This window comes from Nerophis lumbriciformis, linkage group LG21 (assembly GCF_033978685.3).
Source record: "Nerophis lumbriciformis linkage group LG21, RoL_Nlum_v2.1, whole genome shotgun sequence".
Lineage (NCBI taxonomy): Eukaryota > Metazoa > Chordata > Actinopteri > Syngnathiformes > Syngnathidae > Nerophis > Nerophis lumbriciformis.
In genome coordinates this window covers 2728031-2752262 of record NC_084568.2, presented here as the reverse complement: position 1 = coordinate 2752262, position 24232 = coordinate 2728031, and the positions used below count along the sequence as shown (strand labels likewise).

The 24232-nt window shown below is 36.2% G+C and overlaps 1 protein-coding gene across 2 annotated transcripts in view; it reads left to right on the top strand.

Moving 5' to 3' along the window:
* cdk6 (cyclin dependent kinase 6) overlaps positions 1–23627 on the top strand; it is a 219962-nt gene extending 196335 nt beyond the window's left edge. For both annotated transcript variants that reach the window (XM_061983240.2, XM_061983239.2), the window contains exons 6-8: positions 13750–13800; positions 13872–14007; positions 22309–23627. In XM_061983240.2, the coding sequence (XP_061839224.1) occupies positions 13750–13800; positions 13872–14007; positions 22309–22461 (340 nt within the window). In that variant the 3' untranslated portion in view covers positions 22462–23627. The remainder of the gene's footprint in view (positions 1–13749; positions 13801–13871; positions 14008–22308) is intronic.
* The last annotated feature ends 605 nt before the right edge of the window (positions 23628–24232 follow it).

Below are 24232 nucleotides of genomic sequence, written 5' to 3'. Positions count from 1 at the left end.
AAGCAAATTTCTGATTATTATTACGATACAAAAGTCATAATTTTACTCAGAAAAAGTCACTATTTTACAAGAACAACGAACAACGAAAAAATTGGCAATATTGTGATAAAAGTCCGAATTTTATGACAAATGTCACTGTTTTACATAAAGTAATAATTTTACGAGAAAATATTGCAACATTTCAGAAACAGAAAGAATAGGAGAAAAAGTTCCCAATTTTATAAGAGAAAAGTTGACACATTGTGCGAAAAAGACTGCTTTTAGTTAATTAAAACACACACATTCTTGTAATTCTTACCTTCTTGAGACCTGTGAAAAATGCCTACCTCTTTAGGACCAGCCTTTCTAGATATATAAAGATGTGTATTTACAACATTAATAATATATACATACTATGTAAGTATAAAAAAGCTTCTTGTGAAAAATGAGTTAGAATTTCACAAGAAAAACTTTGAATTTTGGCAGTGTTATAATAAAAGTCGTAATTTTACTCAATGTAAGTCAAAATTTTACAAGAAAAACTGAACATTTGTGCAATGTTATGATAAAAGTTGGAATTTTACTCGATAACAGTCGCAATTTTACAAGAAAAAGCTTTAAAATGTTGGCAATTCAATGAAAAGTCATAATTTTACTTGACAAAAGTCACAATTTTATAAGAAAACTTTAAAATGTTGGCAATATCGTAATAATAATCGGAAATTTGCTTGTCAAAATTATGACAAAAGTCATAATTTTGACAAGCAAATTTCTGATTATTATTACGATACAAAAGTCATAATTTTACTCAGAAAAAGTCACTATTTTACAAGAACAACGAACAACGAAAAAATTGTCAATATTGTGATAAAAGTCAGAATTTTATGACAAATGTCACTGTTTTACATAAAGTAATAATTTTACGAGAAAATATTGCAACATTTCAGAAACAGAAAGAATAGGAGAAAAAGTTCCCAATTTTATAAGAGAAAAGTTGACACATTGTGCGAAAAAGACTGCTTTTAGTTAATTAAAACACACACATTCTTGTATTTCTTACCTTCTTGAGACCTGTGAAAAATGCCTACCTCTTTAGGACCAGCCTTTCTAGATATATAAAGATGTGTATTTACAACATTAATATTATATACATACTATGTAAGTATAAAAAAGCTTCTTGTGAAAAATGAGTTAGAATTTCACAAGAAAAACTTTGAATTTTGGCAGTGTTATAATAAAAGTCGTCATTTTACTCAACGTAAGTCAAAATTTTGCAAGAAAAAGTGAACATTTGTGCAATGTTATGATAAAAGTTGGAATTTTACTCGATAACAGTCGCAATTTTACAAGAAAAAGCTTTAAAATGTTGGCAATTCAATGAAAAGTCATAATTTTACTTGACAAAAGTCACAATTTTATAAGAAAACTTTAAAATGTTGGCAATATCGTAATAATAATCGGAAATTTGCTTGTCAAAATTATGACAAAAGTCATCATTTTACTCAGAAAAAGTCACTATTTTACAAGAACAACGAAAAATTGGCAATATTGTGATAAAAGTCAGAATTTTATGACAAATGTCACTGTTTTACATAAAGTAATAATTTTACGAGAAAATATTGCAACATTTCAGAAACAGAAAGAATAGGAGAAAAAGTTCCCAATTTTATAAGAAAAAAAGTTGACACATTGTGCGAAAAAGACTGCTTTTAGTTAATTAAAACACACACATTCTTGTATTTGTTACCTTCTTGAGACCTGAGAAAAATGCCTACCTCTTTAGGACCAGCCTTTCTAGATATATAAAGATGTGTATTTACAACATTAATATTATATACATACTATGTAAATATAAAAAAGCTTCTTGTGAAAAATGAGTTAGAATTTCACAAGAAAAACTTTGAATTTTGGCAGTGTTATAATAAAAGTCGTAATTTTACTCAACGCAAGTCAAAATTTTACAAGAAAAACTGAACATTTGTGCAATGTTATGATAAAAGTTGGAATTTTACTCGATAACAGTCGCAATTTTACAAGAAAAAGTCATAATTTTACTCGACAAAAGTCACAATTTTATAAGACGACTTTAAAATGTTTGCAATATCGTAATAATAATCGGAAATTTGCTTGGCAAAATTATGACAAAAGTCATAATTTTACTCAGAAAAAGTCACTATTTTACAAGAACAACAAACAACGAAAAATTGGCAATATTGTGATAAATGTCACTGTTTTACATAAAGTAAAAATTTTACGAGAAAATATTGCAACATTTCAGAAACTTAAAAAATAGGAGAAAAAGTTCCCAATTTTATAAGAAAAAAAGTTGACACATTGTGCGAAAAAGACTGCTTTTACTTAATTAAAACACACACACTCTTGTATTTGTTACCTTCTTGAGACCTGAGAAAAATGCCTACCTCTTTAGGACCAGCCTTTCTAGATATATAAAGATGTGTATTTACAACATTAATATTATATACATACTATGTAAGTATAAAAAAGCTTCTTGTGAAAAATGAGTTAGAATTTCACAAGAAAAACTTTGAATTTTGGCAGTGTTATAATAAAAGTCGTAATTTTACTCAACGTAAGTCAAAGTTTTACAAGAAAAACTGAACATTTGTGCAATGTTATGATAAAAGTTGGAATTTTACTCGATAACAGTCGCAATTTTACAAGAAAAAGCTTTAAAATGTTGGCAATCCAATGAAAAGTCTTAATTTTACTCGACAAAAGCCACAATTTTATAAGAAAACTTTAAAATGTTGGCAATATCGTAATAATAATCGGAAATTTGCTTGGCAAAATTATGACAAAAGTCATCATTTTACTCAGAAAAAGTCACTATTTTACAAGAACAACGAACAACGAAAAAATTGGCAATATTGTGATAAAAGTCAGAATTTTATGACAAATGTCACTGTTTTACATAAAGTAATCATTTTACGAGAAAATATTGCAACATTTCAAAAACAGAAAAAATAGGAGAAAAAGTTCCCAATTTTATAAGAAAAAAAGTTGACACATTGTGCGAAAAAGACTGCTTTTAGTTAATTAAAACACACACACTCTTGTATTTGTTACCTTCTTGAGACCTGAGAAAAATGCCTACCTCTTTAGGACCAGCCTTTCTAGATATATAAAGATGTGTATTTACAACATTAATAATATATACATACTATGCAAATATAAAAAAGCTTCTTGTGAAAAAAGAGTTAGAATTTCACAAGAAAAACTTTGAATTTTGGCAGTGTTATAATAAAAGTCGTAATTTTACTCAATGTAAGTCAAAATTTTACAAGAAAAACTGAACATTTGTGCAATGTTATGATAAAAGTTGGAATTTTACTCGATAACAGTCGCAATTTTACAAGAAAAAGCTTTAAAATGTTGGCAATTCAATGAAAAGTCATAATTTTTTACTCGACAAAAGTCACAATTTTATAAGAAAACTTTAAAATGTTTGCAATATCGTAATAATAATCGGAAATTTGCTTGGCAAAATTATGACAAAAGTCATAATTTTGACAAGCAAATTTCTGATTATTATTACGATACAAAAGTCATAATTTTACTCAGAAAAAGTCACTATTTTACAAGAACAAGGAACAACGAAAAAATTGGCAATATTGTGATACAACTCAGAATTGTATGACAAATGTCACTGTTTTACATAAAGTAATAATTTTACGAGAAAATATTGCAACATTTCAGAAACAGAAAGAATAGGAGAAAAAGTTCCCAATTTTATAAGAGAAAAGTTGACACATTGTGCGAAAAAGACTGCTTTTAGTTAATTAAAACACACACATTCTTGTATTTGTTACCTTCTTGAGACCTGAGAAAAATGCCTACCTCTTTAGGACCAGCCTTTCTAGATATATAAAGATGTGTATTTACAACATTAATAATATATACATACTATGTAAATATAAAAAAGCTTCTTGTGAAAAATGAGTTAAAATTTCACAAGAAAAACTTTGAATTTTGGCAGTGTTATAATAAAAGTCGTAATTTTACTCAACGTAAGTCAAAATTTTACAAGAAAAACTGAACATTTGTGCAATGTTATGATAAAAGTTGGAATTTTACTCGATAACAGTCGCAATTTTACAAGAAAAAGTCATAATTTTACTCGACAAAAGTCACAATTTTATAAGAAAACTTTAAAATGTTGGCAATATCGTAATAATAATCGGAAATTTGCTTGTCAAAATTATGACAAAAGTCATAATTTTACTCAGAAAAAGTCACTATTTTACAAGAACAACAAACAACAACAAAAATTGGCAATATTGTGATAAAAGTCAGAATTTTAGGACAAATGTCACTGTTTTACATAAAGTAAAAATTTTACGAGAAAATATTGCAACATTTCAGAAACAGAAAAAATAGGAGAAAAAGTTCCCAATTTTATAAGAAAAAAAGTTGACACGTTGTGCGAAAAAGACTGCTTTTAGTTAATTAACACACACACATTCTTGTGTTTGTTACCTTCTTGAGACCTCCGAAAAATGCCTACCTCTTTAAGACCAGCCTTTCTAGATATATAAAGATGTGTATTTACAACATTAATATTATATACATACTATGTAAGTATAAAAAAGCTTCTTGTGAAAAATGAGTTAGAATTTCACAAGAAAAACTTTGAATTTTGGCAGTGTTATAATAAAAGTCGTAATTTTACTCAACATAAGTCAAAATTTTACAAGAAAAACTGAACATTTGTGCAATGTTATGATAAAAGTTGGAATTTTACTCGATAACAGTTGCAATTTTACAAGAAAAAGCTTTAAAATGTTGGCAATTCAATGAAAAGTCATAATTTCACTCGACAAAAGTCACAATTTTATAAGAAAACTTTAAAATGTTGGCAATATCGTAATAATAATCGGAAATTTGCTTGGCAAAATTATGACAAAAGTCATCATTTTACTCAGAAAAAGTCACTATTTTACAAGAACAACAAACAACAAAAAAATTGGCAATATTGTGATAAAACTCAGAATTTTATGACAAATGTCACTGTTTTACATAAAGTAATAATTTTACGAGAAAATATTGCAACATTTCAGAAACAGAAAGAATAGGAGAAAAAGTTCCCAATTTTATAAGAGAAAAGTTGACACATTGTGCGAAAAAGACTGCTTTTAGTTCATTAAAACACACACATTCTTGTATTTGTTATCTTCTTGAGACCTGAGAAAAATGCCTACCTCTTTAGGACCAGCCTTTCTAGATATATAAAGATGTGTATTTACAACATTAATATTATATACATACTATGTAAGTATAAAAAAGCTTCTTGTGAAAAATGAGTTAGAATTTCACAAGAAAAACTTTGAATTTTGGCAGTGTTATAATAAAAGTCGTAATTTTACTCAACGCAAGTCAAAATTTTACAAGAAAAACTGAACATTTGTGCAATGTTATGATAAAAGTTGGAATTTTACTCGATAACAGTTGCAATTTTACAAGAAAAAGCTTTAAAATGTTGGCAATTCAATGAAAAGTCATAATTTTACCCGACAAAAGTCACAATTTTATAAGAAAACTTTAAAAAGTTGGCAATATCGTAATAATAATCGGAAATTCGCTTGTCAAAATTATGACAAAAGTCATAATTTTACTCAGAAAAAGTCACTATTTTACAAGAACAACAAACAACAACAAAATTGGCAATATTGTGATAAAAGTCAGAATTTTATGACAAATGTCACTGTTTTACATAAAGTAATCATTTTACGAGAAAATATTGCAACATTTCAGAAACAGAAAGAATAGGAGAAAAAGTTCCCAATTTTATAAGAAAAAAAATTGACACATTGTGCGAAAAAGACTGCTTTTAGTTAATTAACACACACACATTCTTGTATTTGTTATCTTCTTGAGACCTGAGAAAAATGCCTACCTCTTTAGGACCAGCCTTTCTAGATATATAAAGATGTGTATTTACAACATTAATAATATATACATACTATGTAAATATAAAAAAGCTAGTTGTGAGAAATGAGTTGGAATTTCACAAGAAAAAGGTCACAATTTCACAAGAAAAACTTGTTTTTTTAGGGGGGTACAGTCAATTTTTTTTTTTTTTTCTTTTTTTTTTTTTTTCTTATAAAATAAAAGTGAGCTTTTGTTAAACCAAATATTGTGTTTTTTTCCATACACAACAACCTATCTGGATTCGATAAGAGAATCGATAAGGAATCGGTTCGATAAGAGGATTCGATAATGGGCTCGAACTCGATAATTTCTTATCAAACATCAGTATTGCACCTGTCAATGTTTACTTTTGTATGCACATTAAATCAACAACAAATCCTGACTTTGGAGCAATGTTCACGGACTCTAGTATTTGGCTCTCTATTAGATGCAATGGTTTTCCGTATTGGGACCGTGATTTCGGTCCTAACTTGTTCACACCTCCTCATATGGAAGCTACTTTTCCTTGTTGATGTCTCAAGAAGGGTGGAAATACAAGAACACACACACACACACACATTCCAGAGGTTTCTGCAGTGGGACAGAGCAGATTTGGCAGCAAAGGATGCATGACTCAGCTGACTCTAGCAAAGCAGTGTGCGCACTATATGCACACGCAGCGCTCACAAAGGGAAACAACCCCATTGTGTCCTATTGTGTGTACTTGCAAGGTCGTCTGCAAATGTGGACAGCAAACCACTCCGGGTTTAAAAATGGACCTTCCCTGAATTATCAACCCTGGCTTGTTTTGGCATGATGACTTTGCTCGAGGTGAATTTTGCAACGCTTCAAACTGGTTTGGGGCGAGCTCAAATGATCGGAGAAAATCCATTACGGGATCTGCATGCATGTGGTTTCTTTCAGGAGGTTCAAAGAAATGCTGGTTCAATCCAATCCAATCCACTTTGGGCTGCACAACAATATTAAAACAATATTGATTACAAATAAATGATTGCAGCAAATGTTGTATTGAGGCAGAGGAGATTATTTAAAGCATGTGACAATCACTGTAAAATGTCTATCTGCCTGTCTCTCTTAGTTTTGAACAGTATACCCTATTTTTCCGACTATAAGGCGCACTTAAAATCCTTTCGTTTTCTCAAAACTCGACAACCCGGTGCGCCTAATGTACGGAATAATTCTGGTTGTGCTTACCGACGTCAAAGCAATTTTATTTGGTACATGGTGTAATGATAAGTGTGACCAGTAGATGGCAGTCACACATAGTGTCACGTTCAAACACAGGACATCTATTAAACAAGACAAAAGGCAAGGAATCAAACAGAGACAGAATTCAATTTGGACTCAATATTGAGGAGAGACATGGCCACTGCACTCTCTGTACAGTCCTGCACCACGCTCTGACGAAGAAGGTTTTCGTCTCCTCTTTTAATTCAGATGTTCCATGTTCACGCACCAACATATGTCACAGCAGGAATGGTAAGTGTGTAAAAGAGTCATTGTTTTCGGTCGCTTTGAAGTCCAAGAAGAGGATTTCTCGGGCTTGGGCTCTTCCTGGATCCAGCTGGGGCAGGTGTTGGAGGACAATGGATAACCCCTCCCGTCTCCTGACCACAGGGACTTCAAGAGGGCAGCGGGTCGTAAATAGCGTTGACTTCAGTTACTAAATAGTTGGAAGAGAGTTTGTGAAATACTTCAAAGAGAGTTCGTTTAACACTTCAAAGAGAGTTCCTCTGGGAGTTGAGCAGATCCTGCCATCTGTCCGTGTTGAAATCACAGTGGCGTTTCACGAGCCTTCTTCCTCTTGTTAGGCCTCGAAAGACAGCATTCATAATACAACGTTTCTTTTGTGATAACTTACAAATAATTATTCCAACACATAGGAGTTAGGTGTGAGCTGCAATACGACGCCGGTAAACACCGCCGAAACTTCAAATGTTCCATTGAAAATAAAGGACATTACACACGGCGCTCGAAAATCCGTCAAAATGTTTTAGTAGGACTTTGAAGCCGCACCGCTTGATGGATTGTCGGCCCATTACGGCTACCGTAGTCAGAGATACAAGTATTACTATGGTGTGTGTATAAGGACCGCAAAATGGCACCCACTAGCAGACATATTATCTGGCCTTTTGTTTCACAATAATTATGCAAAAGCAACTTTTTTTTACCTTCTGGTACCTGCTGATTGTGTATTTGGGATCTGCATAAGTCCTGAAAATGTGTAGTCCGTGCCGATGCCGTAGTCAATAAGCTTCTTTTTTTTCCTCTATCTTCTTGTTATGTGACATTCATCCTCCGCTGTTGCCATTTCTATTATAAAGTAGTGTAAAGTTCTAACTTATATCTGTCAGTAAACTCGCCATGAAAGCGTTAAAACATACCGGTGTAGTGAGTGTACATTATTCACCCAAGGAACTTTACTGACACAACGACATCCTCGGCTCAGATCCCACATCAGGGCAAGAAAAAACTCAACCCAATGGGATGACCGGTGCAATGGACGTCGAGTGGATCTAGCATAATAGTGTGAGAGTCCAGTCCATAGTGGATCTAACATAATAGTGAGAGTCCAGTCCATAGTGGATCTAACATAATAGTGTGAGAGTCCAGTCAATAGTGGATCTAACATAATAGTGTGAGAGTCCAGTCCATAGTGGAACTAACGTAATAGTGTGAGAGTCCAGTCAATAGTGGATCTAAGATAATAGTGTGAGAGTCCAGTCCATAGTGGATCTAACATAATAGTGTGAGAGTCCAGTCCATAGTGGATCTAACATAATAGTGTGAGAGTCCAGTCCATAGTGGATCTAACAAAATAGTGTGAGAGTCCAGTCCATAGTGGATCTAACATAATAGTGTGAGAGTCCAGTCAATAGTGGATCTAACATAATAGTGTGAGAGTCCAGTCCATAGCGGATCTAACATAATAGTGTGAGAGTCCAGTCCATAGTGGATCTAACATAATAGTGTGAGAGTCCAGTCCATAGTGGATCTAACATAATAGTGAGAGTCCAGTCCATAGTGGATCTAACATAATAGTGAGAGTCCAGTCCATAGTGGATCTAACATAATAGTGTGAGAGTCCAGTCCATAGTGGATCTAACATAATAGTGTGAGAGTCCAGTCCATAGTGGATCTAACATAATAGTGAGAGTCCAGTCCATAGTGGATCTAACATAATAGTGTGAGAGTCCAGTCCATAGTGGATCTAACATAATAGTGTGAGAGTCCAGTCCATAGTGGATCTAACATAATAGTGTGAGAGTCCAGTCCATAGTGGATCTAACATAATAGTGTGAGAGTCCAGTCCATAGTGGATCTAACATAATTGTGAGATTCCAGTCCATAGTGGATCCAACATAATAGTGAGAGTCCAGTCCATAGTGGATCTAACATAATAGTGTGAACGTCCTGTCCATAGTGGATCTAACATAATAGTGAGAGTCCAGTCCATAGTGGATCTAACATAATAGTGAGAGTCCAGTCCATAGTGGATCTAACATAATAGTGTGAGAGTCCAGTCCATAGGGAATCTAGCATAATAGTGTGAGAGTCCAGTCCATAGTGGATCTAACATAATAGTGTGAGAGTCCAGTCCATAGTGGATCTAACATAATAGTGAGAGTCCAGTCCATAGTGGATCTAACATAATGGTGAGAGTCCAGTCCATAGTGGATCTAACATAATAGTGTGAGAGTCCAGTCCATAGTGGATCTAACATAATAGTGAGAGAGTCAGGTCCATAGTGGATCTAACATAATAGTGAGAGAGTCCAGTCCATAGTGGATCTAACATAATAGTGTGAGAGTCCAGTCCATAGTGGATCTAACATAATAGTGAGAGTCCAGTCCATAGCGGATCTAACATACCGGTAATAGTGTGAGAGTCCAGTTAACATAATAGTGAGAGTCCAGTCCATAGTGGATCTAACATAATAGTGAGAGTCCAGTCCATAGTGGATCTAACATAATAGTGAGAGTCCAGTCCATAGTGGATCTAACATAATAGTGTGAGAGTCCAGTTCATAGTGGGGCCAGCAGGAGATCATCTTGAGTGGACAGGTCAGCAGTGCAGAGACGTCCCCAACTGATGCACAGATGAGTGGTCCACTCTGGGTCTGGACTTTGGACAGCTAGCGCATCATCTGTGGTCACCGAATATCTGGGTCATTTCAACCAGTTAGACTCTTGTGTCAAATAATGTTGACATTGATCTGTAGAAAAGACATTTAAAGTGCTTACGTTACCAAGAACACATTCAGTATATTCATAGTGTGACATCCAGACGTCTTCTTAGTCCAACAGGTCTGGTAGCCTACTATAAAGAAAGTTATGACATGTGACATTTAAAACACTTCCTTGAGGTCTACATAATGTTTTTTTGGTCCAAATTTTGCATAGATTTGGTTTTACAGACCGTTTCCGGGCTACTTTTTTGTAAAGTAAAGCAGACATCATGTGAGACGGTCTTGTAGAACACAACAGGTATTGTTCAAATCAAGTTCCTTTACATCAACACCTCCCCTATTTCCGTCAGCAGGAAGGTCTAGTTCCCAGTCTTCCTTTCTCTTGGAGGATAATCACACGTTTCATTCACGGGCCTCCTATTTTCTGACAAACATTCACATTGAACGCGAAAGCGCACACCGAACGCTTCGTTTGGTCCCGTCCAAAGCTTTGGGTTCTTCTGATGCTGACTACTGGAATTTGTGCCTGGTTGCCAAAGCAGGCAGCGGACGCCCACGGGCCTCCAAAGCCACAGGAACCTCCAGCAGTCCTCCCTTTTGTCGGTTCTGTTACCAATTCTACTTGACTGCGCTCACACAAAACGCAGATCTGTATAATAGACTGTATTTATGTTATTCACATGTGAATAATGCTGTATAATAGGCTGCATTTATGTTATTCACATGTGAATAATGCTGTATAATAGACTGAATTTATGTTATTCACATGTGAATAATGCTGTATAATAGACTGTATTTATATTATTCACATGTGAATAATGCTGTATAATAGACTGTATTTATGTTATTCACATGTGAATAATGCTGTATAATAGGCTGTATTTATATTATTCACATGTGAATAATGCTGTATAATAGACTGTATTTATATTTTTCACATGTGAATAATGCTGTATAATATACTGCATTTATGTTATTCACATGTGAATAATGCTGTATAATAGACTGAATTTATGTTATTCACATGTGAATAATGCTGTATAATAGACTGTATTTATATTATTCACATGTGAATAATGCTGTATAATAGACTGTATTTATGTTATTCACATGTGAATAATGCTGTATAATAGGCTGTATTTATATTATTCACATGTGAATAATGCTGTATAATAGACTGTATTTATATTTTTCACATGTGAATAATGCTGTATAATATACTGCATTTATGTTATTCACATGTGAATAATGCTGTATAATAGACTGTATTTATGTTATTCACATGTGAATAATGCTGTACAATAGACTGTATTTATGTTATTCACATGTGAATAATGCTGTATAATAGACTATTTATGTTATTCACATGTGAATAATGCTGTATAATAGACTGTATGTATATTATTCACATGTGAATAATGCTGCATAATAGACTGTATTTATATTATTCACATGTGAATAATGCTGTATAATAGACTATATTATTCACATGAGAATAATGCTGTATAATAGGCTGTATTTTTATTATTCACATGTGAATAATGCTGTATAATAGGCTGTATTTATATTTTTCACATGTGAATAATGCTGTATAATAGGCTGCATTTATGTTATTCACATGTGAATAATGCTGCATAATAGACTGTATTTATGTTATTCACATGTGAATAATGCTGTACAATAGACTGTATTTATGTTTTTCACATGTGAATAATGCTGTATAATAGGCTGTATTTTTATTATTCACATGTGAATAATGCTGTATAATAGGCTGTATTTATATTTTTCACATGTGAATAATGCTGTATAATATACTGCATTTATGTTATTCACATGTGAATAATGCTGCATAATAGACTGTATTTATGTTATTCACATGTGAATAATGCTGTACAATAGACTGTATTTATGTTTTTCACATGTGAGTAATGCTGTATAAAAGACTGTATTTATATTTTTCACATGTGAATAATGCTGTATAAAATACTGCATTTATGTTATTCACATGTGAATAATGCTGTACAATAGACTGTATGTATATTATTCACATGTGAATAATGCTGTATAATAGACTGTATTCATATTATTCACATGTGAATAATGCTGTATAATACTGTATTTATATTATTCACATGTGAATAATGCTGTATAATAGACTGTATTTACATTATTCACATGTGAATAATGCTGTATAATAGACTATATTATTCACATGAGAATAATGCTGTAAAATAGACTGTATTTATGTTATTCACATGTGAATAATGCTGTATAATAGACTGTATTTATATTATTCACATATGAATAATGCTGTATAATAGACTGTATTTATATTATTCACATGTGAATAATGCTGTATAACAGACTGTATTTATATTATTCACATGTGAATAATGCTGTATAATAGACTGTATTTATATTCACATGTGAATAATGCTGTATAATACTGTATTTATATTATTCACATGTGAATAATGCTGTACAATAGACTGTATTTATGTTATTCACATGTGAATAATGCTGTATAATAGACTGTATTTATATTATTCACATGTGAATAATGCTGTATAATAGACTGTATTTATGTTATTCACATGTGAATAATGCTGCATAATAGACTGTATTTATGTTATTCACATGTGAATAATGCTGTACAATAGACTGTATTTATGTTTTTCACATGTGAATAATGCTGTATAAAAGACTGTATTTATATTATTCACATGTGAATAATGCTGTATAATAGACTGTATTCATATTATTCACATGTGAATAATGCTGTATAACACTGTATTTATATTATTCACATGTGAATAATGCTGTATAATAGACTGTATTTATATTATTCACATGTGAATAATGCTGTATAATAGACTATTTATATTATTCACATGTGAATAATGCTGTATAATAGACTGTATTTATGTTATTCACATGTGAATAATGCTGTATAATATACTGCATTTATGTTATTCACATGTGAATAATGCTGTATAATAGACTGTATTTATGTTATTCACATGTGAATAATGCTGTATAATAGACTGTATATATGTTATTCACATGTGAATAATGCTGTACAATAGACTGTATTTATGTTATTCACATGTGAATAATGCTGTATAATATACTGCATTTATGTTATTCACATGTGAATAATGCTGTATAATAGACTATTTATGTTATTCACATGTGAATAATGCTGTATAATATACTGCATTTTTGTTATTCACATGTGAATAATGCTGTATAATAGACTATTTATGTTATTCACATGTAAATAATGCTGTATAATAGACTGTATTTATATTATTCACATGTGAATAATGCTGTATAATAGACTGTATTTATATTATTCACATGTAAATAATGCTGTATTTAGTGTCTACATTGTTTCACGCTACAGTCGCAATTAAAAGTTTACATACACTTTATGTATGTCACCATAATGGAGCTGTTTGCCCACAATACCCAACAATATGTTTGGATATATACTGTATATGTATATATATTATTTATGGAATATATACTGTATATGTATATATATTATTTATGGAATATATACTGTATATGTATATATATTATTTATGGAATATATACTGTATAGATTAACGGCTTCTTCTCATTCACAGACCTCTGTTCCGCGGTAACTCAGATGTTGATCAGCTGGGTAAAATCTTTGAGTGAGTATTGGCACATCCGTGTGACTCACCACCAGAGGGTAGACTCCTCATATTTACCATCCTCCCCACAGTGTGGTCGGGGTCCCGTCGGCAGAGGACTGGCCCCAGGAGGTGGCCCTACCACAGAGTGCCTTCTCCCCGCGACCTGCTAAGCCAATAGAAGACTTGGTTCCCGACATCGACGAGCAAGGGCGGGCCCTCCTATTGGTGCGTACTGGAACCATGCAACATGTCTTCCATATAATGGCCGCACCTTTTCGACTTCACTCGAGTCTTAACTGAAAAACGGAGAGGGAAAAAAAGGCTGTCAAACCATCATTATTATTAATATCAATATCAACTGGTATAAAACATTTATATCATGATTAGGGTTGTCCTGATACCAATATTTTGGTACCGCTACCAAAATGTATTTCGATACTTTTCTAAATAAAAGGGACCACAAAAAAATGTCATTATTGGCTTTATTTTAGCAGAAAAATCTTAGTGTACATTAAATATATGTTTATTATTGTCATTTAGTCCTTAAATAAAATAGTGAACATACTAGACAACTTGTCTTTTAGTAGTAAGTAAACAAACAAAGACTCCTAATTAGTCTATGCAGTAACATATTGTGTCATTTATACACCTATTATTTTGTACACATTATGAGCATACTTGCCAACCCTCCCGGGTTTTCCGGGAGACTCCCGAAATTCAGCGCCTCTCCCGAAAACCTCCCGGGACAAATTTTCTCCCGAAAATCTCCCGAAATTCATGCGGAGCTGGAGGCCACGCCCCCTCCAGCTCCATGCGGACCTGAGTGACGTGTTGACAGCCTGTTCTCACGTCCGCTTTCCCACAATATAAACAGCTAATGATCGAGGGCAAGTTCTTGGTTTCTTATGTGGGTTTATTGTTAGGCAGTTTCATTAACGTCCTCCCAGCGCGGTAACAACACACAACAACAGCAGTCAAGTTTTCGTCCCCCGTAAAGCAGTTTGTCTGCCGTAAACAGCAATGTTGTGACACTTTTAAACAGGACAATACTGCCATCTACTGTACATGCATATGTGACCCACCCATAATGTGTCACATTTTTGTATTGATTTATTTATTTTATTTTGTGGTTTGAATTCGTTTTTGGAGCTGTCATTACACATTTATCAGTATTCACATTGGTCAGTAGGGGGCAGTAGGGCATTTCTTCCCAATTGAATGCTATCACCTGCAGACCGGAAGTGTCTTGTCATTCTGATGAGCGCGACCAGTCTGTGAACAATTGAAACGTCCTGTGTGCTTTTTCCTCCTGTATAACAGGTTAGTTTTGGTGAATCAACTCACTGAATAATATCCATGTGATCTTTATAAGTTTAAGTACACATTCTGATGGTGGAGCCTAACTCTAAAGTGTTTGTGAGTTGTAGTTTGTATTTGTGAATGAATCCAGTGCACAGCTGCAGTAATCAATACAAAAAGGCGACGTGAGTGCGCAATGTTTATATAGGAACTTCTGATCCTAATTCAGACTCCCAAATTAGAGCTCCCGTTTTCTTATTGATTTTATAATGTATATTTGTATAATGTGTGTGTTCTCAAATAGTGACAGAGAATAGAACAAAGATGGACAATTCAACCCTTAACTCAACAATAAGTAGATGAGTGTTATGTGTGTGTATGTGTAAATCAATGAACACTGAAATTCAAGTATTTATTTTATTTATTTATATGTATATATATATGTATGTGTATATATATATATATATATATATATATATATATATATATATATATATATATATATATATATATATACCTAGAATTCACTGAAAGTCAAGTATTTCTTATATATATATATATGTATATCTTAACCACGCCCCCAACCACCCCCCCCCCCGCCCCACCCCCTGAAATCGGAGGTCTCAAGGTTGGCAAGTATGATTATGAGGGACAAACTGTAAAAATTGATTATTAATCCACTTGTTCATTTACTGTTAATATCTGCTTATTTTCTGTTTCAACATGTTCTCTCTACACTTCTGTTAAAATGTAATAATCACTTATTCTTCTCTTCTTTGATACTTTACATTAGTTTTGGATGATACCACACGTTTAGGTATCGATCCGATACCAAGTAGTTACAGGATCATACATTGGTCATATTCAAAGTCCTCATGTGTCCAGGGACGTATTTACTGACTTTATAAACATAATATACATTTAAAAAAAAGATTTTGTGATGCTAAAAAAAATATCGATGTAATCATAGCAGTATCGACTAGATAAGCTATTGTACTTGGTATCATTACAGTGGATGTCAGGTGTAGATCCACCCATGGCGTTTGTTTACATTGTGACGCCAGTGAGCTATTGTATCCTCCTACGGTGTGTAATGAAGCATGTTTAGCTATTCCTCGTCCTCCAGTGATAATGATACTTGTAAGAAACGTACTTTATTTGTCGCCAAGGAGGCAAGGATTAGTGATTTAGAAGTAGCTAAAACACTTCCTGAGGGTGTTTCAGTGTAATAACTTCACCTTTATCTTTACTTTTTACGCCAAAATGCGTCCATTGTCCCTTTTCTGTCTACACACTGTGTCTGCTTGTAAGTACTCTGTGTGTGTGCGCTGCCGAACATGCTCCTCTGCTAGCAATGTCACGACGGGACGACGACGCGCCGTCATGCCCGTTAATAAAAAGGGAGTGGTGGGGGTACCAGTACTTTTTAGAGGCGGTATAGTACCGAATATGATTCATTAGTATCGTGGTACCGGTATACCGTACAATCCTAATCATGATACCGTTTTCAGCCATTATCGCCCAGGCTTTACTTGACAAATGTTTCAATTAGATAATTAGATAATATCGGCAGTCCGATATTATCGGCCGATAAATGCTTTAAAATGTAATATCGGAAATGATCAATATCGGTTTCAAAATTATCGGTATCGGGTTCAAAAAGTAAAATGTATGACTTTTTAAAACGCCGCTGTGTACATGGACGTAGGGAGAAGTACAGAGCGCCACTTAACCTTAAAGGCTTTTCACACACACACAAGTGAATGCAAGGCATACTTGGTCAACAGCCATACAGGTCACACTGAGGGTGGCCATATAAACAACTTTAACACTGTTGCAAATATGCGCCACTCTGTGAACCCACACCAAACAAGAATGACAAACACATTTGGGGAGAACATCCGCACCGTAACACAACAGAACAAATACCCAGAACCCCTTGCGGCACTAACCCTTTCGGGACGCTACAATATACACCCCCCGACTAGATTTGTAGATAACACAGCCATCCTTTAAAGTGCATGAACATTAATAAAACTGCTTCAGTCTAGACTAGTAGAACACAGCCATCCTTTAAAGTGCATGAACATTGATAAAACTGCTTCAGTCTAGACTAGTAGAAAACACAGCCATCCTTTAAAGTGCATGAACATTAATAAAACTGCTTCAGTCTAGACTAGTAGAAAACACAGCCATCCTTTAAAGTGCATGAACATTGATAAAACTGCTTCAGTCTAGACTAGTAGAAAACACAGCCATCCTTTAAAGTGCATGAACATTAATAAAACTGCTTCAGTCTAGACTAGTAGAACACAGCCATCCTTTAAAGTGCATGAACATTGATAAAACTGCTTCAGTCTAGACTAGTAGAAAACACAGCCATCCTTTAAAGAGCATGAACATTAATAAAACTGCTTCAGTCTAGACTAGTAGAACACAGCCATCCTTTAAAGTGCATGAACATTAATAAAACTGCTTCAGTCTAGACTAGTAGAACACAGCCATCCTTTAAAGTGCATGAACATTAATAAAACTGCTTCAGTCTAGACTAGTAGAAAACACAGCCATCCTTTAAAGTGCATGAACATTGATAAAACTGCTTCAGTCTAGACTAGTAGAAAACACAGCCATCCTTTAAAGTGCATGAACATTAATAAAACTGCTTCAGTCTAGACTAGTAGAACACAGCCATCCTTTAAAGTGCATGAACATTAATAAAACTGCTTCAGTCTAGACTAGTAGAACACAGCCATCCTTTAAAGTGCATGAACATTGATAAAACTGCTTCAGTCTAGACTAGTAGAAAACACAGCCATCCTTTAAAGTGCATGAACATTAATAAAACTGCTTCAGTCTAGACTAGTAGAACACAGCCATCCTTTAAAGTGCATGAACATTAATAAAACTGCTTCAGTCTAGACTAGTAGAACACAGCCATCCTTTAAAGTGCATGAACATTAATAAAACTGCTTCAGTCTAGACTAGTAGAAAACACAGCCATCCTTTAAAGTGCATGAACATTAATAAAACTGCTTCAGTCTAGACTAGTAGAACACAGCCATCCTTTAAAGTGCATGAACATTAATAAAACTGCTTCAGTCTAGACTAGTAGAACACAGCCATCCTTTAAAGTGCATGAACATTAATAAAACTGCTTCAGTCTAGACTAGTAGAAAACACAGCCATCCTTTAAAGTGCATGAACATTAATAAAACTGCTTCAGTCTAGACTAGTAGAAAACACAGCCATCCTTTAAAGAGCATGAACATTAATAAAACTGCTTCAGTCTAGACTAGTAGAAAACACAGCCATCCTTTAAAGTGCATGAACATTAATAAAACTGCTTCAGTCTAGACTAGTAGAACACAGCCATCCTTTAAAGTGCATGAACATTAATAAAACTGCTTCAGTCTAGACTAGTAGAACACAGCCATCCTTTAAAGTGCATGAACATTAATAAAACTGCTTCAGTCTAGACTAGTAGAACACAGCCATCCTTTAAAGTGCATGAACATTGATAAAACTGCTTCAGTCTAGACTAGTAGAAAACACAGCCATCCTTTAAAGTGCATGGGTAAAAAAGGCACAAAACATAAATAAAACAGCTTCACTCAGTCCAGACTATTAGTCTATTTGTGCAACAGATGGAGCTCAAAGAGTGGGCTAATTCTTTTTCTCCTTGTCATCACGTGTGAGAGGTAGATTTTTTTCTGAATGAAAACAAGCATCTGCAAGGGGTTCTGGGTATTTGTTCTGTTGTGTTTATGTTGTGTTACGGTGCGGATGTTCTCCCGAAATGTGTTTGTCATTCTTGTTCGGTGTGGGTTCACAGTGTGGGCGCATATTTGTAACAGTGTTAAAGTTGTTTATACGGCCACCCTCAGTGTGACCTGTATGGCTGTTGATCAAGTTTGCCTTGCATTCGCTTGTGTGTGTGTGTGTGTCAAGCCGTAGATATTATGTGACTGGGCCGGCACACAAAGGCAGTGCCTTTAAGGATTAATTGGCGCTCTGTACTAGAGATGTCCTTTAAAATGCAATATCGGAAATAATCGGTATCGTTTTTTTTATTATCTGTATCGTTTTTTTTTTTGTTTTTTTTTGTTTTTATTAAATCAACATAAAAAACACAAGATACACTTACAATTAGTGCACCAGCCCAAAAAAAACTCCCTCCCCCATTCACACTTATTCACACAAAAGGGTTGTTTCTTTCTGTTATTAATATTCTGGTTCCTACATTGTATATCAATTAGGGCTGCAACAGCTAATTGATTAAATCGATTAAAATCGGTTATAAAAATAGTTGGCGATTAATTTACCGTATTTTCCGCACCATAAGGCGCCCTGGGTTATAAGCCGCGCCTTCAATGAACGGCATATTTCAAAACTTTGTCCACCTATAAGCCGCCCCGTGTTATAAGCCGCATCTAACTGCGCTAAAGGAATGTCAAAAAAACAGTCAGATAGGTCAGTCAAACTTTAATAATATATTAAAAACCAGCGTGATGTGGGCGCGCATGGAGTCGTATATCAACATGGACGGAGCTGCGTGAAAAAAGCCTTCCGGCCTCTTCGCGTAAACTTCCCTTAACCACTCGCTCATCTTTTCTTCATCCATCCATCCCTTCGAGTTAGCTTTTATGATGACGCCGGCTGGAAAGGTCTCTTTTGGCAAGGTCTTCCTTTTGAATATCACCATGGGTGGAAGTTTCTGGCCATTAGCATGGCAAGCTAGAACCACAGTGAAGGATGACTTCTCATTCCCTGTGGTGCGAATATTCACCGTACGTGCTCCCGTTGTATCCACAGTGCGGTTCACAGGAATATCAGTTGCTGTGAAATAGTAGTCCGTGTGCGGATGGAGAGATTGCGTCTTTTCATGAACCGGATCCCTGTCGCTTTGTAGGAGCCATTTTGTGGTCTTTACAGATGTAAACACACAAAGGAAATGATAATATCCGCGCGCTTTTTCTTCTGCTACGCGGGCGGGTGGTTGCTTACAGTAGAAGAAGAAGCGCTTCCTGTTCTATGGGGGCGGGTGCTTACCTTGGCGGTTGCTTGCGTAGAAGAAGAAGCGCTTCCTGTTCTACCGGGAAAAAAGATGGCGGCTGTTTACCGAAGTTGCGAGACCGAAACTTTATGAAAATGAATCTTAATATTTATCCATATATAAAGCGCACCGGGTTATAAGGCGCACTGTCAGCTTTTGAGAAAATTTGTGGTTTTTAGGTGCGCCTTATAGTGCGGAAAATACGGTAATCGATTATCAAATTAATCGTTAGTTGCAGCCCTAATATATCAATATATATTAATACAATCTGCAAGGGATACAGTCCGTAAGCACACATGATTGTGCGTGCTGCTGGTCCACTAATAGTACTAACCTTTAACACTTCATTTGACTCATTTTCATTCATTACTAGTTTCTATGTAACTGTTTGTATATTGTTTTACTTTCTTTTTTATTCAAGAATTTTTTTTAAATTTATTTATCTTATTTTATTTTATTATTTTCTTTAAAAAGGACCTTATCTTCACCATACCCGGTTGTCCAAATTAGGCATAATAATGTGTTAATTCCACGACTGTATATATCGGTATCGGTTGATATCAGTATCGGTAATTAAGAGTTGGACCATATCGAAATATCGGCAAAAAAGCCATTATCGGACATCTCTACTCTGTACCTCTCCCTACGTTCGTGTACACAGCGCCGTTTTAAAAAGTCACAAATTTTACTTTTGGAAACCGATACTCTGGATTGGCAGACCGGGGTGGTGGTTCCTCTCTTTAAGAAGGGGAACCGGAGGGTGTGTTCCAACTATCGTGGGATCACACTCCTCAGCCTTTCCCGGTAAGGTCTATTCAGGTGTTACTGGAGAGGAGGCTACGCCGGATAGTCGAACCTCGGATTCAGGAGGAACAGTGTGGTTTTCGTCCTGGTCGTGGAACTGTGGACCAGCTCTATACTCTCGGCAGGGTCCTTGAGGGTGCATGGGAGTTTGCCCAACCAGTCTACATGTGCTTTGTGGACTTGGAGAAGGCATTCGACCGTGTACCCCGGGAAGTCCTGTGGGGAGTGCTCAGAGAGTATGGGGTATCGGACTGTCTGATTGTGTCAGATCAGTGTCAGAGCTTGGTCCGCATTGCCGGCAGCAAGTCAAACCCGTTTCCAGTGAAGGTTGGACTCCGCCAAGGCTGCCCTTTGTCACCGATTCTGTTCATAACTTTTATGGACAGAATTTCTAGGCGCAGTCAGGGCGTTGAGGGGATCTGGTTTGGTGGCTGCAGGATTAGGTCTCTGCTTTTTGCAGATGATGTGGTCCTGATGGCTTCCTCCGGCCAGGATCTTCAGCTCTCACTGGATCGGTTCGCAGCCGAGTGTGAAGCGACTGGGATGAGAATCAGCACCTCCTAGTCCGAGTCCATGGTTCTCTCCCGGAAAAGGGTGGAGTGCCATCTCCGGGTTGGGGAGGAGATCTTGCCCCAAGTGGAGGAGTTCAAGTACCTCGGAGTCTTGTTCACGAGTGAGGGAAGAGTGGATGGTGAGATCGACAGGCGGATCGGTGCGGCGTCTTCAGTAATGCGGACGCTGTATCGATCCGTTGTGGTGAAGAAGGAGCTGAGCCGGAAGGCAAAGCTCTCGATTTACCGGTCGATCTACGTTCCCATCCTCACCTATGGTCATGAGCTTTGGGTTATAAGGACAAGATCACGGGTACAAGCGGCCCATATGAGTTTGGGGCTCTCCCTTAGAGATAGGGTGAGAAGCTCTGTCATTCGGGGGGAGCTCAAAGTAAAGCCGCTGCTCCTCCACATGGAGAGGAGCCAGATGAGGTGGTTCGGGCATCTGGTCAGGATGCCACCCGAACGCCTCCCTAGGGAGGTGTTTCGGGCACGTCCGACCGGTAGGAGGCCACGGGGAAGACCCAGGACACGCCTCCTCGGGATCCCCCGGGAGGAGCTGGACGAAGTGGCTGGGGAGAGGGAAGTCTGGGCTTCCCTGCTTAGGCTGCTGCCCCCGCGACCCGACCTCGGATAAGCGGAAGAAGATGGATGGATGGATGGATGAAACCAATACCGATAATTTCTGATATTGCTTTTTAAAGCATTTATCGTCCGATAATATCGGCGGTCACTAGTTTCAACACATGTTTACACTGCAACACATCTGAAAGGGAATATAATTTTCATTTTCCCTTTCCCCCCGTGTCTTCCAAACAGCAATTCCTGGCCTTCAACCCCTCCAGGAGGATATCTGCCTTCGTTGCACTTACCCACCCTTACTTCCAGAGCGTGGGCAGCCGGAGTCGGAGTGTGTACGCCGCGCAGCCCATCCCCACCAACAAACCCACTATTGAGGAGCGGACTGCCTGAGAGTCCTCACAAGTCTTCATCCAGCCACTCTTTGATCTTAATCATGCCTAACTGTTAAAAAACCAGCTCTCTCCTTTTTTTGCTGCGAGCACATCAAAAAACAAAAACAAAAAAAAAACACTGCTAAAGTGGGTCGAATCGAAGTATAAAAACACAAAATGATGCAAGCTTTTTCCCCCGCACCTTTGCCTACAGTCGCATTATTTTGTCTTTTGTATTCGTACGCGGACTTAAACATGAAAGATCGGGTGGCGGCGCTAGGAATGAGTGCCCCCGGGAATGCACGGAAAAGCTCTCCTCCTTCCATGAACTGATGGATTGAAAATTGCTGCTTTTTTTTTTTGAAAAAAGGTCGATTGACTACATTATCAATGCAAAGACTGGGACTAATCAAGTGAGCAGACTCCATGAAGCGGTCCTGGACGTTCAACGTGGATCTGACGCAGATATGAGTGTGTGCACTGATGCTCCTGACCGCACAAAAAACGATGCCAATTCTTTTACTGCCACCCAGAGGACACGCTCAGCAACTGCAGACCAGTAGCAGGATTCTAATGGTTTTTGCAACTCTGGTGCTGGCAGAGCAGGACCAGTTCTTGCCACTCCCTTAACGTGCCAGTTATACTCGTCAATCATTTCTCGAAAAAGCTTGGCTTGTTTAGCACCATTCAACAATACTTGGATGTATACTACCGATATTCTGCCTTTTTTAAGTTTATTGACAAGTCTTATATGCATTTTTTTTTTAAATTTTTTTAACGATGGAGGGTTCCAGAACCTGTGTGAAGGGGGTGGGAACCTTTGGGCACCTGCCGATTTGATATGATTCCAACTCCCCGGGGGGTGACTACCGTATTTTTCGGAGTATAAGTCGCACCGGAGTATAAGGCTCACCGGCCGAAAATGCATAATAAAGCAGGAAAAAAACATATATAAGTCGCACTGGAGTATAAGTCGCATTTTTGGGGGGAAATGTATTTGATAAAAGCCAACAGCAAGAATAGACATTTGAAAGGCAATTTAAAATAAATAAAGAATAGTGAACAACAGGCTGAATAAGTGTACGTTATATGAGGCATAAATAACCAACTGGTATGTTAACGTAACATATTATGGTAAGAGTCATTCAAATAACTATAACATATACAGGTAAAAGCCAGTAAATTAGAATATTTTGAAAAACTTGATTTATTTCAGTAATTGCATTCAAAAGGTGTAACTTGTACATTATATTTATTCATTGCACACAGACTGATGCATTCAAATGTTTATTTCATTCAATTTTGATGATTTGAAGTGGCAACAAATGAAAATCCAAAATTCCATGTGTCACAAAATTAGAATATTGTGTAAGGCTAATACAAAAAAGGGATTTTTAGAAATGTTGGCCAACTGAAAAGTATGAAAATGAAAAATATGAGCATGTACAATACTCAATACTTGGTTGGAGCTCCTTTTGCCTCAATTACTGCGTTAATGTGCCGTGGCATGGAGTCGATGAGTTTCTGGCACTGCTCAGGTGTTATGAGAGCCCAGGTTGCTCTGATAGTGGCCTTCAACTCTTCTGCGTTTTTGGGTCTGGCATTCTGCATCTTCCTTTTCACAATACCCCACAGATTTTCTATGGGGCTAAGGTCAGGGGAGTTGGCGGGCCAATTTAGAACAGAAATACCATGGTCTGTAAACCAGGCACGGGTAGATTTTGCGCTGTGTGCAGGCGCCAAGTCCTGTAGGAACTTGAAATCTCCATCTCCATAGAGCAGGTCAGCAG